This window comes from Vipera berus, assembly GCF_964194415.1.
Source record: "Vipera berus genome assembly, chromosome: 4".
NCBI lineage: Eukaryota > Metazoa > Chordata > Lepidosauria > Squamata > Viperidae > Vipera > Vipera berus.
The window spans coordinates 33387511-33403763 of NC_138206.1; the positions used below are offsets into that span (position 1 = coordinate 33387511).

A 16253-nucleotide genomic window follows, 5' to 3' on the forward strand; every position below is an offset into this window, starting at 1 on the left:
AATGGAGTACATTACACTAATCTATTTGTAGAAATTTAGATCATGAATGACTGTGGAAGGTTGTTATTCTGAATAGCTTTATACATCTAAATAAATAAATGTCAGGATTTAGTGGTGGATTTCCTAACATCAGAGTTTCTATTATATTCTGAGAAATCAAGATTAAAGCAAAGGGATTTATGCAATTATTAAGAAGATATATTATATTATATCTTTGAGACAGATGGTCAGTTAAAAATATGAAATATAAAATATTTCTGCACAGGACTGCAGTTATAAATGTGACTCCTCTGTCAATGCAATTAAAATATTTTCCATCATAGTAACAACATCTGACTATGTCTGTCTGATTGTGAAAAGTTGTAATTTCAATTCATTCTTGAGGACCAATTTTGAAGTAGCCAATCAAAAATTCTGGCAAAAATACTCTGTCCATAAACATGTCTGAAAAAATATACTATCCTAAGTCTTATAATTTATACAAACAAGTCAAATTAACTTACCAATGTCTAATAAAGACAAATTAGAATGACTTTCCAAGTCTATATGAGAATCAGTTCCAAAGAACAATGGTGTTCCAGGATGTATTTTTTGCTTTTCATCCATAAAAAGCAAATCTTCTGGGGAAATGGTGATATCAGTTTTTGAATTGGTTTTATCCACTCCATCTGGTTTTATCCACTCATTATTGTCAGTATCAAAGATTAAATCTGGTCCTGGCAAGTCAAATGGCAAGTTGTTGCTTGCAGTTGACTTATCAGCTGCAGGCCACTCAGATACTATGGCATGATCCTAAAATATAGACCCATAATGGTTATAAACAGTGATGATAATAATAATGCCTCAAATTACCTTATTGTTCACTCCCACATCACATTAGTTGTACAACTTACAACAAATCTATGAGCAAATGAGAACTCTAAATATATCATAGGTTGTGACTGGTTAAATATGTCATCAGAGCCATCTGCAGGGAAAGTGGTGGTGGGGGCAAATGACAAAAGTAGTATCATACTAAAATGGCAGTCTTACAAGGCAGACCAGACTAAGAAACCAGTGCCATGTAAATCAGGACTTCTTTTATTGTAAGAGCAAATAGTAACATAATTTTGCAAGTAGGGATGTGCTTTTCTATCCCTTACTTTATCTTTGTGTCATCTAGGAAGGCATCTGAGAGGTTAGCTTTTCTACTTTGCTACACTATTTTCAGCTTAGTTTTTAACACCTTCCTGCATCTTGTATTACTTTCATGAGAAACTACAAGTTGAATGCATCAAATTAAAAAGGAAAAGAAAGAAACAAAACACCCCTAAACCCTCTCAGAGGATATTTTTGTACTTAAATGCAATGTTAAGAGAGACTAATCTGGACTAAAAGGCTTCTTTATGCATAATTGTGTTAAGATATTACTAGATTCCAATTCCCATAAAGCAGACAAAAGACCTGCTCTTTTGTTAATTTAAATCCTTCTCACATGTTGAGTGATTATCCCATCAATAATAACTATTTTTTATTCAAAATGCAAGAAATAAGTAATATAATGTAGGAGAACCTAGAGAAAATGTGCACAATTATATTTCAAAATACCATACTGACAAAGACTGAGGACAATTATTTTCAATAGAAATATTTGGACCGTTTGCCTACAACTGTCAAGAATTACAGTTCATGCAGAGACATACTGATATTATTCAAACATTTTCAAATCATTACAAAAATATAACATTTGGGCATATTTTAGATTCTTTTACACACACACACACACACACACACACACACACACACATTAAAGACTGTTCTGAAAAAATAAAATGTTTTACAAAATCTTTTGCCAGTAAAACAGCAAATTCCGTAATCTTTATACTGAATTTGCGTCAAATAAAGAAAAAGAATTGAACCTAAAATCTACCATAAATAATTAAACCTGAAGATTAAAAGAGCACAAGAATCTTTGGGATATTGTTGACTTTTATCTTATATTGGGTAAATGTTCATAATACCAAGAACTTCTAGAACTATTTTTTTACAGACTCTTAAGATATGAAATTTGTAATTTATGTGAGTTGTAATCCAATAGTCTATTGAGTATCCAATTGCGAAACATTGTGCTGGAACAAGATGGCAATACAGGAAAATCAACTTACATCATCAATGGGTTTAGCAGTAATCCATGATGGGATTTCAGTCACCACTTCCTTTACTAAGAAGAAAATATTAAAAAGCAGTTATGAAATATGTTGATTTTTAAATTGTTTGTGATCCTATTTTCTAATACTCATTAAGGGAGCATATGCAATTTAACACTGCCAGTAAGAATTTATAGAGTTGGATCTAGAACAGATATGCATATGGTAATTCAGTGCTTCAAAGAACACAAAGAGTGTATTAGGTATATTATATCTATGATCAGAGTAAATAGAGCCACTAAAAATTGAACACACAATTTTTCTTTTTTTGTGCATGTTCTCTAGAATTTCACATGTTCCTCTTAGCGCCTATAGAATATAAGAATTATACTTATACAGCATTTCTTAAGCACACACATAAAGAACTCAAACTCAAAGAGGTAACAAATGCTGGCAGAATAAGCTGGAACAGAAAGAATAAGTCTAACAATCAATATAAAAAGAATAATAAAAGTAGATACAACATTGTTTGTATGGATCTTTTTATGATGTTTTCAAAGTTGGTTTACTGGTTAAGGCACCAGATTAGAAAGCAGGAGACCATGAGTGTTGTGTAGCCAGTTCTTTGCAGACATTGAGCAAGATGGAAGGCTCAAAACAGCAACAGGCTTTATTGAAGGTCAAACATAACTGAAGCAACAAGGGAACTACTGCGTAGCTATTTATACGGTTGGCCGATAGACGGCGACCAATAGGTTTGAAGCATAGGTTTCCCGCCCAAAGACCTACTTAGCCAGATGGAGACAACCAGTCTGGGCCGGCTAGCAGTGCAACAAGAGCAAACACAACATATACAAAAGGCCAATACATTACAATGAGTTCAAATCCTGTCTTAACCAGGAAATCCAGCTGGGTGGCTTTGGGCCAGTCTGACTGCCCAACAATAAGACTCTCCAATTTCTAGTCTGATGTCTTAATTACTAGACCAAACAAAGCACTAGATACAAACAATGCTTTGTCTACTTTTCTTATCCTCTCTTAGCCCAAACCACCTCACAGAGTTGTTGTTGTGGGGAAAATAGGAGAAGGAAGGTGTGGTAGATGTATTTGCCACTTGAGTTATTTGTAAAAATAATAAAGGTGGGATACAAATAAATAAAATAATAGTCTGTGAGTTGTGTCTGAGATATTATTGATGTATAGCGATTCTTTTCATACCTTGTGTTGCTTGTGCTGTAATGGGTTGAATAGTCAGGCACTTTTTGATAAACAAATGAAAGCAGGAGAAATACTAAGAAAGTAGGGGTTGATAAGATCATCAAAATAAAGAGAAATTTTAAGAACACCAGGCAAGTAACATATGAAAATGGTAGTTGCAAGTAAAGATATAGTGTTGATATGAAGTTGTTTTAACTATGTTTCCCTTTCTTTTTGTCTCATGTTTTTTATATTTTGTTTACTCTTTTTCTCCTTTTCTGTTTTTTGCTTAATGTTGCATACCTAAAAGGCAAAATAGTGCAACCCAGGATTTTTTAAAGTTATAAATCCTAAATTAACTCCTTTAAATCTTTCTTCTTTTATAGTCTTACAGTGGAGGTTCAAACATCACTGTTGGGTTTTACCTAAATCTATGAACCCTATAACACAGAAGCAACGGCAAGAACCAGATAGCCATCCATTAAAATAAAATATACTTTTAGAAAGAGAAATGAGGTTTTTTAATACTGTAATCTATTAAATTCTTAATTTTTTTGCCTATTTTAAGAGTGAAATCATTTGAGTGAACTGAAACAATATTTATATACCATTAATAAGCTGAAGAGAACCAGGATCCAAGGACAATGAAGTATTTTCAAATAGAATGTTCTTATAGAGGATCTCAGCAATATAATGTCTGAAGTCACTATCTGTATAAATAACTGTGGAGTTGTTTTCAATTTCTGAAAAGGAGTTCTGTTCCACTTTGTTTGGCTGAAGGTTAATCCAATCCCAGATAATATTGCTCATATCTTCCCTGTCAAAAACCACAGCATACAGGACTTCTACCCTGTTAAAGGGAGAATTAGAAAGATGTCATTTAAACCCTGTATTAGCAGTTACAGCTTATGTTTTGTTTACAAGTCATGTAATATATTTATTTGCATCCTTTCTGATAATGACTACATTTTTGTAATTTAAGTTTCAATTTAGATACTATTCTTATTGTACTGGGATAGCAGTTACAGCAATTATATTGCTCGATATAAAGTTTTTTAACCAAGATTCACACATGCACAGATTAGTTTTATATTAACTGTAATTTCTCTGAAAATAACCATTTCTAAATTGTAATTAGATTCAGAAGAAAGTCCAATTGATATCAATAATTATTAATGGGTTATTTCAATATATTTAGTAATATAAACCCTTCTAGTGCCAGGATTTTTGTTAATTTTCCAACAAGTATTAGAAACATATTTTAAAGAACTATTTACAAATCCTTGGTTGATTAGCTGAATTCTATCTATCTTACAACATCTACCAAAACATTGAATTTATTATAGAATGCTAAAATTTGAAACAACTTTTTGCTGATTCAAGTTGCTTCTAGATATAGGAAATTTTCCTAGAAATGGACCATATCTGATTAAAAGAAAACAAGTAACTATCATTATGAAAATAGTATTTAGAAATTTTCTTTACCTGTTATCCTGAGTTGACCTAAATGTTAAGGTAAGATAGAGAATATCTGTTATAAATTAGAAATATTGCTCCCCAAATAAAATTTATAAATCAAATCTTCCCATAAAGCAAGAAAAGAGAAACGGAGATTTAATTAATGGTGTGTATATTGCTTATAATTATTAGTCTAAATTTAAAGCAGTTCTTTTTAATTGGAAATGATGCTTTATATTCAATATTGACTGTCTCAATCATTTTGGAAGTAAAGATTGGAACAGCTCATTTCAGACAAAAAAACAGCAGCTTTGAATTTGAAACTCATTCAAACTCAAAAATCAGAGTGTTTTAAATTCAAAATGGTTGGAATGAAGCCTATTGCATACCCATTTTAATAATGATTCTGATTTCATGTTTGGTGAAGGTTTGAAAAAAATGTAAGTACTATTTTATTCAGTGAACTTTTTAAAAATTTTAATGAATAAGGCTCAATCATGCTTTCCTTCCTCTATGATAAGCTTTGAAAGATTTGAGTTTAGGACTCCCTTAGTTGTTTTGTGTGTGTTTGTGTGTGTGTGTGTGTGTGTGTGTGTGTGTGTGTGTGTGTGTGTGTGTGTGTGCTGTTGTTGTGTTCCCATATCAGCTCTGACTTGGCTGTTCCCATGAAGTTGGCTCATTTCAAGGTTGATCTGGCTTCTAGAAGAGAGGGATCTATGCTGGCTCTTCAAAACTAAATCAGATCTAAACTTCTTTGCAACTTAGGAAAGTATAAATTGCTTGTTTTTCTACTGCTTTGATCTTGCTCACTGTGGCTTCCAACTCTGGCCACTAGTAAGTTATTCATCCATGCTTGTTATAATCTAACTGTCAAGTTTCCGATGTATGGGCTTTTCAAGTGACTCTGAGGCATTGTTTACCTTAAAAGTCCTTTATTAGCCTAATACACCGGCAAATGCTTGCTCGAAAGAAGCTGGAATCTGAAATCTCCGCCCCTTGCACAATATATTAAAACACAATTCTCCACCTTTCTAATTTTGTCATTAATCATATTCTCCAATTAATTTAAAGAATCAGTTTCCCTTCCATTAGAAGACCCGTCAAATCTTTATCTTCTTAGTGAGAGAAATAGCCTTGAAAGTGCATTCCTACTCATTCCCCCTCCTAACCTTAAACTAAAACAATACACTAGTCTTAAAGCAATACACAAGTTTAACATATGAAACAGCTACTTCATCATCTCATCAAGCAATAACATTAGATGTTAGCAGTATTGACACTAACTATTCTAGGGACGAAATATAGACATTTTCATCCTTTCAGCAAGTTTCACAATCCCTATAAAAATAAATCTGTTGGACTTGAGCTTTCCTTTTATCAAAACCAGTTCCATTTCTACAAGGAGTAGTAAATGTAGATAGAGATTTAGGGTCTCCTCCTAGCTTTCATTCTGCCTGGTCTTTATCTAGGAGGCTTCTAGTCTCAGGGTCTTGCAACAAACTCTTGTTCTCTGACCTATTCCTAATATAATGTAGCCAGCTAGGTTCTAGTTTTGCATATTCTGTATTTTCATAAATAAGTCTTCTTTCTTTTCAAATTATAACCTTGCTTGATTAATCCTGGCCCAGATTATATTCCTGCTCTTAGGAATGCTTATGCACAAGAATCTACAGATATGGTTTCAACCTTCCTCTGGATTAAGCAAGCCACAACTATCCCATGCACATAAGGCTTTTATATTGCAACCAGTGACGATTACTTAGAGCTTTTGTTAAAATATTTGATTGTAAAAATTATTGCCTATTGTATTCATTAACTGTAATGTTCTCAGTATGTTTTTCCAACAAAAAGAGAGAAGATAGGAGAAGGAAGTTTTGATTCAGCAAGGACATTGTTAGCAATATGCTTAATTTTCATTGCTTATAAAATTTCATACCTGAATTCAGTTACTTGGATGTTTTTGTATCCAGGCAGACCTTCATATGCATTCTGAATCTACATGAAAGATAGAGATACAAATCCTCAAGCCCTTTTATTTTCAGAACTCACTGTCTAATTCTCTCTCTGTGTGTGTACGTATGTAATAATTCAGTTTACTCAATTGTTGTGCAGTTTCCAGTTGTATTCCATCTAGGAATTGCTTTGCCATTTTTTTTTCTTCGATCAAACTCCTGAGGGAATGGAATTTATCCACTCAACATGCAAATGTAGCATGAAGTGTGATTATGAAAACACCATAAGCACTGGTCTGACATAATTAGTAGAACATTAATTTTAGCAGTAGAAAATCCAAATCTCGAAGCTGTCAACATACCAAGAAACTAAAGTAAGATGTATGGAGGAAGAACTGGATAACAAAAATAATGTGGACAATTTTGGATTCTTAGCAATGAGAAGCAACATAGAAATATAATCAATTATTTTGAAATGGTCTTGGTAACATAATTATAAAGTCACAGAACTTGTCCCCCATGTGTACACTATTTGCAAATTTTTGAGAAGTTCTATCAGAACATTGATTTGGAGGCTGGGCATTTCTACTTACTAAATATTCCTCAGTAAATATATATTTCTTTTTTTTCCTTCCAAAGGTGACAAATCCAATCTTTTTCATTTATTAAAATTCTCCAACTTTCATTAATTTCTTGTATGTTTCATTTAAAATTTATATTTTTTAAGCTGAAAAGCAATATTTCCTTCTTGTCTAAATCACTTGTTTAACTACAATGTGGTTATTCTTACTCTGAATCCAGCACTCATTATAGTTAAATAAATAAAAATGAAGGAATTATGTAATCCACATGCCACATCAAGAATGCTTTGTAGATAGAAAAACAATTCGACTATCTCAAATTCCTTCTTTCCCAATAAAAAATCTCTGATGTACATATATTCTAGCCATAATCAAAACATTCTGCAGTAGAGAAAGATTATCTAAACACTGTGAGACCATGGCAAAAGATGAAGGAGGAAAACTGTAGCCAAGTTGCATATCTGAATAAGCATTTATATTATGGCATGGCTACTTGGCTGCACAGCTAGAAAAATGATGCTGTCAAGCTTAATCGACCCCTATAACAGTTACAGTGATTTTCTATGACTACACTATAGATATTCTTCTCCATATGAAATGCTGTCAGAATACTAAATATGTATATTCATGAGCTTGTAAAAATATTGTAACCATTATTTCATAGATCACTCAACCCATGTTCTATTAAGCTGAACAATGGCATATATAAATCAATCCAGATTAAAAAGTATATCTGACATTCAGATTCAAGCCTGGTGTAAAAATCTGTTTATACCAATTTTTCTAAAGAGGAAAAGCAAGAACTAAAACCAGTGCCTTTCCTTTTAGCAGATTATAATATAAATAGTTGCAGCATTATGACCAAGGCCAGAAAATATGAGGAGTCAAGGACTGTTTATAGTTACAGCAAGAATAACACATAGAGCTAGGGGGGGAAAAATCTGTCTTCTCAAATAACTAAGCATGTGTGACCATTATTAATACAAGTCTGGTTTAGGAAAGCTGGAAAAGCTGGATAAAACAAACAGTTAATGTTTCTCTTTTTACTTTCTTAAGCACCAAAATATGATAAATCTGACTGGTTATCCTGCATTTCTCTGTTGGCATTTAGCATGCTTATTCTGGATAAGAATAAAACAGGAATCCTTTCATTTCCAAGGCATCTTTCACAGAGCACTTTTAGCAGATATTATGAAGCTTGTGCAACAACAATGAGCGCTAATTGACTAATATTCTTAAATATGTTGGGCTGCCATTCTCACTATTCAACAATTAACTAACTTCAACTGAGTTACCATTTTTGATTAAGACCCGGAAAAGAGATTGCTTAGGCAATCTCTATTTACTCTTGCATATTATGAGATAACAAATGTCTTGCTCTAATCCCAATTAGATAATGATTTTCAATGTTTGTCTTAGCAAGGCCCAATACCTTAATCCTTACTAATATGCAACCTTTTCTTGCTATTGCCTAAAACTAAGCAATTCTGAGGGTAAGTGGAAGAGAGAGGTTGAAAGGCTATAAAACATGCCCACCAAATGCAACTCTTTTTAAGTCATGTCTAAGGGACGCGGTGGCTCAGTGGGTTAGGACGCTGAGCTTGTCGATCAGAAGGTCGGCAGTTTGGCGGGTCGAATCCCGAGTGCCGCGTAACAGAGTGAGCGCCTGTTACTCGTCCCAGCTTCTGCCAACCTAGCAGTTCGAAAGCATGTAAAAATGCAAGTAGAAAAATAGGGACCATTACGGTGGGAAGGTAACAGCGTTCCGTGCGCCTTTGGTGTCTAGTCATGCTGGCCACATGACCACGGAGACGTCCTCGGACAAGCGCTGGCTCTTCGGCTTTGAAACGGAGATGAGCACCGGCCCCTAGAGTCGGAAACGACTAGCACGCATGTGCGGGGGAACCTTTACCTTTACCTTAAGGATTGCCTACCTCACCACAATCCAAACTAATTGTTGTTTTCTGAGGAGGATGAATCTCTGACACTGTAAGTATAGGAACCATTATAATAAATGTTTATTAACATTAAGCATCCTGGCTTCTTTCCTAATGTTCATCTTTCCTGATCTCCAACCCTCAAAAGCAACTCTTAAAGTGTATGGCAAAAATGTATAGGTAGTATAATTACTTCAGAAATAAATTGTTGAGAGAGTTGTTGATATTCTTCAGTGGAAAGGTCGCTTAGCTCATTGACGTATTTCTCTTCAGGAAGAAGAATACTGAACACAACCAACTGGTCATGAGCAGGCTTCATTAGTTTTGTATAATCTCTTGTTATCTCATTACTGACCTGGCAAAGCACACAAGCAAAAGAACAATTTGATTTAATGAATTCTAGTCATAAACATCCTCCCCAAACTACATTTCTATACCCAGAGCCCCTTTGCACCATGTTCCTGAGTCAGATAGGGGCTGGGCTTTTTGCTGGAAATAAAAGAAAAAAACTTGGAACTGTTTGTACCATGATCCTAGGTAAGACTGGTTCTAGGCTTCACACTGAAGAAAGAAAGAAAGAAAGAAAGAAAGAAAGAAAGAAAGAAAGAAAGAAAGAAAGAAAGAAAGAAAGAAAGAAAGAAAGAAAGAAAGAGGGAGGGAAGGAAGGAAGGAAGGAAGGAGGGAGGGAGGGAGGGAGGGAGGGAGGGAGGGAGGGAGGTGCAAAGAGGCTTTTTAGTACACATCAGCTCTGAGACTATTTTTTCCTCTCTCTCTCTCTCTCTCTCTCTCTCTCTCTTTTTTTTTTTTTTTTTTTGCTTTGAAGGCCAGCCTGAGCTTGCCCCTGCAGTAGTGGGAGCAAGAAGATCAGGAAAGTCAGCTGCAGCAGGAGAGTGCAGAGGACTTGGGATGCAAGGTGCAGCTTCCTATAATGTAACAAGCAGAGCTGCACATTTCTGGAGTTGCTTGCCACCCTACAAGGCAGAATGAAAGGTGGCCAAAAAGCAGGGATTGGGGGGAGAAAGGTAGGTGGGTGGGAATTGGAGGCAGTCCCTTACCTTACTCAGACTTGGGGCTGGGAGGAACCAAGCCCAATATGGCTTGGATTGGGGTGGGTACTCGCTTAATGGCCAATATTGCATGTTTAACAACAGCAACCAAGACTGCTGAGATTGCTGTCACTAAGTGATGCAATAAAATGATATTTTTTTTAAAAAAATAATCGCATTTTTTATCTATGGAAATTCCAGTCCAAATTGTGGTCATAAGTTGAGAACTACCTAGAGTAGAGGAAACTGTTGTAGAAGGAACTGGCTGGGGATAAAGGTAAACTGCAAAGTTGTGTGAGCATATAGGTTCACAATAGGAGAGGGAGAAGAAAATCAGTTGGTGACTTCTATAGAGGAAGGGATGTCTCAGAGAGATGAAACTTCACCCAAGACACAAAACAGGGAGAAGGGAAACAGCTGGTTATGGACATAGCTGAAATCATGGAAGTAGATAGTGATCAGAGAAGAGAACCATGTTTTGTTTTCATTAATGGGCTTATTCTATACCATTGTATATAAAGTTGGATTTTCAATTCCTTTTGATAATTTTCCAGCTTACTATTAAATGCAGCAAAAATAAAATAAATTCATTTTAAACAAAATTTGATGAATTCTGAATTTTAAAAAATGTTGAACTACCAAGCAGAGATTTTCAATATTGTTCTAATCTTGGTTAGCCTTTGAAGTAAAAAATAATGAAGGATTTTTTTTTTAACTTCGATGAAGTTATTACTGCTCCAATACCTATCAGGCAACATCTGTAAAAATTAAAGCAATCTTATAAAGCACTTAAGCTTACTTCATGATCTTCTGATTTTTCAGTTCTCTCCAAATGACCATCAGTTGAGACCACATCAGGAGGAGGAATATTGGCAACTATATCTACAGAAAATAATAGATGTCACCTTATTTTTAAGTTGACTATTTTGTTAAATAAAGAACAATCCAAGCATGAAAAGATTAAGATCAAGTCAAAACAAAATAAGTCTGATTAAAGTTTTAGTCACATTTAACACTGACCCATTGAAAATTGGAATCTAAGTTATTGGAGCAAAACAAATATTGACTTGGCCCATCACAGGTGCAGCATTTCTCTGCACAGAAAATATTCCTTTTTATAGCTAGGGACCCCAATTCCAAGTATTTTGGTCCCATGCAAGACCTTAATCATATTGCTCCATCCTTTTCACTAATTCACAAATCAGGCAATGGACAAATTAAGCAGAACAGACCTCTCAAAGTGGTAGTATCCCCAACTGGAGAAGGAGTTGACATCCTAAAACTGAAAAATAAGAAAAACAAAAAGAAGTATGTATGTGTGAGTGAGAAGGAAATAGATTAAATATTTTCTTTAAAAAATAACAGTCCTTATTCCCATGGATCTTTCAGAAAAGAGAGGTAAGTAGATAAATAATCTAATGTTATTTGTAGAATGCTTTTACAACAAATCATGAGTGTATGTGTGCTTGTGTGTGTCACAGTTTTTACTGTGATAAATCCAGAAAATTATCAATTATATTTTCATTACAATCAAAAGCAAATTTTTATATTTTCTGTCTCAAATCTGGATATGTCGTGCTTTTTCTTTATTGTAAGTTTATATATATGGTGTTTTAAAAACATATTCATCCCAATTCCTTAATATAACATTTCTATGGTGATTTGTACCTAGTTTAAAATGTATATCATTTTCCAATAATAAAAATAATAACAAAATAGAAAAGAAAGGACTGAAAATAATAAAATACAAAGATGTGCAAACAGAAATAGAATATCAGTGGCAAAAAAAGAAAAGAAAAGAAAAATAGTATTAATAATTATAGGAGCCTTGGGTGCAATCCCAAAACATCTGAGCATCACTTAAAACTTAAAGCAAAAACCAAAGCCATTATTTGGCATTTTGTTGTATTTAATGTCAAAATTCTCAGAAGAAATCTTTCAGAAATTAGGTAACTAAATGTTATCTATTTATAAATAGATGATTATTCTAAAATCAGTGATGGCACCTCAGAATACAAACTGAACTATTTAACTGCATCCATTTTTCCCTTTAGAGTTAAGACACATTACAATTATAAACCTGAAAAATCTTTGTTTATGGTGATTCTCAGGTCATAGTTGTCTCAAAGGTGGTTTTTCAAAGGCAACTGGACTGTTTCTCCTTCTTCTCTTCTTCTTCCTCCTCAAGGAAAAACCGTCCAGTTGCTTTTGAAAAAGCACCTTTGAGATTGAGAAACCTTTAACCTCTACAGAATTGATATTTTTATGAAACCCAAGTCAAAGCATAGAGACTTGAATATTCCTGAAAATATCCATGCATAAATACATTAAGTAGAAATATCTGTTTGTTTCAATTTATTTGACCTTTGATCTGAACCATTCATCTACAATTTAACAAAAACACAACAAAAAACTCTCTGCGGAATGGTGGATATGATGTGCAGTTACATCTGCGAAAACCAATGATTTCAATGGAGAAAAAAGTTTCAGGAGACTAAGATTAATTAATTCACTCAAGATTTAAATCTAAGCAAATCAAGTGAAATAAAATAAAGCTCTAACATTCGTCATAATTGAAAGATCAAGTGTGACAAGTAGTAGATGTAACATACTGTAAGCCTGGGTTTGGAATATATTCTTTGACTGCAGAGGAAAGAACGCAAATCACTGGAGGAAATAGAACCTATACAGAAAACCTGCCATTTTACATTTCGTTTGCATACTGGGTTTCATTTTAGTAATTTCCCTAATTACTATCCAGTTCATTTTGTTCAAGAAAAACAAAGTCAGATTTTAATATGAATGTGAAATGAACTGAAAAGATCCTATATTATTAAAGGAATTTTCTCTGAAACAAATATAATTCTACATGACATTCTAAGATGCAGTTCTAGGCTTTAGGAATTACAGTGGTTAGGTTGGCATTAATACATAATGCCAATAGCTCTTATTATGTGTAGGTGCTACAGCATTCTTCTTTACAAAGTCCTTATGAAGACATGTTTTAGCCTGTGTGCTTAAAAGCATACTTAACATAATAGCTGCATATACTGTATCTTCATTTTTCACTGTATGTATGTCAGTAGCATGAAACAATTTTGTTTCAGTGTAAATAAGCTGCTATCCCATTTTTCTAAAAGAGAAAAAAGGATGTAGAAATGGGAACAAGTGGCATTACAGTTATTTTTTTTCTTTTAGTGTTTAAATTTTATAACTGCTCTTTGAAAACAAAACTTTTCCTGTTTAATAGAAAGTACTACAGTATTTTGATATATAAGTAAATTCTGAGCTCCCTAAGTACTATTCCATTTGACTGTTTCTCAGTATGTCTCAACTTATAAAGAACCCCTGACATTCTTCTATTTCTCTGGGAAGGTAGTATTCAGTTTCAGCATTTGGGGATATATATTTTATGCTTCAAAAAACTTTATATTATAAAGACCCCTTCTGAAATTACCTGAAATTGTTTGTGGCATATGTACAGTGATCATTTTCAACAAATCTTTGAAATGATCTTGTATTTATCAGGCAGGCCACAATTAGCTCCAATTTTTATGATCAAGACCTGAAACATTCCAGAATAGTAAAATGATGCCAAAAAATTGCAAATTGGTTTTAAAATCATAAATGCAGGAGTAAAACTGAAAGCAAAATCAAGGGAGGAAATTGGATTTGCTTAGTGACCACATGGTTCATTTAACAATTTCAATAATTCACTTACACAATAACACAGCAAAAAGGTCATAAAATCTTTTACAACTGATTTAACAACTGCTTTGCTTAGCAATGGAAATTGTGGTTCCCAACTGTAATTGTAATTCAAGGACTACCTGAACTATAAAATATAGAGCAATATAGATACTCACCCGTCCATTGCTTCTTTAGTATAGGACAATTTCTAGAAAAATAGAAAACCATATTTTAAATGTGGAACTGCATTTTGTAAATTTATGTTATGTTTTATGTTTTATATATGTGCTTTTATTATGTGTCCCAAGCATTCCAAATAGCCAAACCCATTCATTCTTATTTATTCATAAAAACATTCAAAAGAAAGCCCCCACTAGGCTGAAGACATATATGTTTACTGAAATAAATGCATTAATTCAATAGACGCTTAAATTTAATAGCCACATTATTGGGGAATAGGGTTATGTAAGACTTCAGATGAAAGGTCCACATTTAACACATAAAAATGGGTGGGGCTTCAATTGCACTATCATGGCAACATCTTGATTTGTGTTGTCATGCCACCTCATTCACAGATGTCCAGTCACCAGGAATAAAACTTGAATTTCATTCCCAACAATTAATATTTGTTTAAAACAGTGAAAGGTTTCAGAGATATGTTTATTTTCTATTTATGGAGGGCACATATAATATAATGTGTTTATTTGAAGGTGAATTGCTTTCATTTTATATTTTTCCTATGTTGATAATTGCCTTAGTTGCTTGGCTAAACTGGAATATAAAACGAATATATGCGAATTATACAGTGTGCCGATTCAGATTAATTTGTACATTTAATTAAAGGAAAATTGATATATGTTATTAGTGTTAAGGCAGACAATGATTAGGCAAGCTAACTTTCTTGATTCAGTTGTTGAAAAGTAGGCACTGGATACTCTAAATAGGTATTATGATTTCTAAGGCAAATTAGAGAAGGGACAGAAATTTCACATATTTAGTATTCTTGGATAAGATTAAGAGTTATTTCTGTTTGCTTTTATTATGTGTCCCAAGCATTCAAAATAGAACAATCAGACTATTGAAGATATTAAGCATAAGCATTGCCAATAAGAAATCATAAAGCAACATTCACATGCATGTCATTTATGTTGTTGGGAAAATAGGATGCTAGACTTAGCACTAGTTAGATATAGTAGGATGCGTTGTTTAGGATATTTTAAAGATTATTTATAATGTTATTATTTAGCAGGCAGATTTATGAATGGATTCCTTATCTAAAGAAAGAAATTCATTGAGAGAAATAAAATGTGTCAATGATAAGAGTGCAAGACTACCAATATACACATTTGTGGAAGAGTGCCATTTTTATTTTTATTTTTTTACTGGTAGGAGCAGAATTTATACCCAATAATTGAAAATTAATGGGGGAATTAAAATATTTTCAAGAGAGAAATAACAGTTTAAATTTTCAAATATTGCAATTCAGGTGGCTCCTAACAGGCATCTTACATAGCAAATGAGTAATAGCTTCTAAATTATTGCATTAATGAAAAAACAGTTAGAAAGGATCTGTATGGGGAAAAAGACATACACAGAAATCTGCAAAAATATTAGTCCCTGACCAGCATATTTATTTATTTAGAAAATGTATATGGCTGCCCAACTTACACTGTGATTCTAAAAGGCTTACAAATCTCTCTTCCAGGTATGGAAATCCTTATATTATAGGAAGATTCAAACAATGGGATGTAAATGCACATTTAAGGAATAATATACAAACATCACAAAAATTGCAGTGGGAATAGTCATTATCAGAAATACGGTTGCCTATTTATTGCACATTTTAAATAAACAATTAAGTAAAATGTATAAACTTCAAAGTTTTCCTGAATATTCAGCAATTATTTGTTCATATGATAGCTTAGGTGGATGTTTTATCATTTTGTAAACTAACTACTGAATTCATATTCACCAAATATGAAATATCCACTAGTTTTGCAGCAGCCAATAATTTATCTCCACTATGACCTGCACTTCGTTGGATTACTCTATAACAGTGTTTCTTGACAATTTTAAGAGGTGTGGATTTAATTACCCAAACAGCCATGTTGAAGTTAAATTTGCCAAGGTTGAAAAATATTGGATTACAAGGTGTAAACTTGGAAATAGTGGGGGTGGGAGGGGGGATTCTATTAGCCCAGGACATGTATCTGACTCTAAATCACTTAGGCAGCTGGTCTGCTGAAAACCAGCAGGTTTAAAATAA

At 33.4% G+C, this 16253-nt stretch overlaps 1 protein-coding gene across 1 annotated transcript in view; it reads right to left on the reverse strand.

The window, feature by feature from the left end:
• IMPG2 (interphotoreceptor matrix proteoglycan 2) overlaps positions 1-16253 on the reverse strand; it is a gene marked incomplete at its 5' end in the record, with an annotated part of 43452 nt that overhangs the window by 15075 nt on the left and 12124 nt on the right. Inside the window, 8 exons of the mRNA XM_081327732.1 lie at positions 504-792; positions 2145-2200; positions 3932-4173; positions 6718-6776; positions 9445-9606; positions 11097-11179; positions 11530-11579; positions 14164-14195. Of these exons, the coding sequence (XP_081183858.1) occupies positions 504-792; positions 2145-2200; positions 3932-4173; positions 6718-6776; positions 9445-9606; positions 11097-11179; positions 11530-11579; positions 14164-14195 (973 nt within the window). The remainder of the gene's footprint in view (positions 1-503; positions 793-2144; positions 2201-3931; positions 4174-6717; positions 6777-9444; positions 9607-11096; positions 11180-11529; positions 11580-14163; positions 14196-16253) is intronic.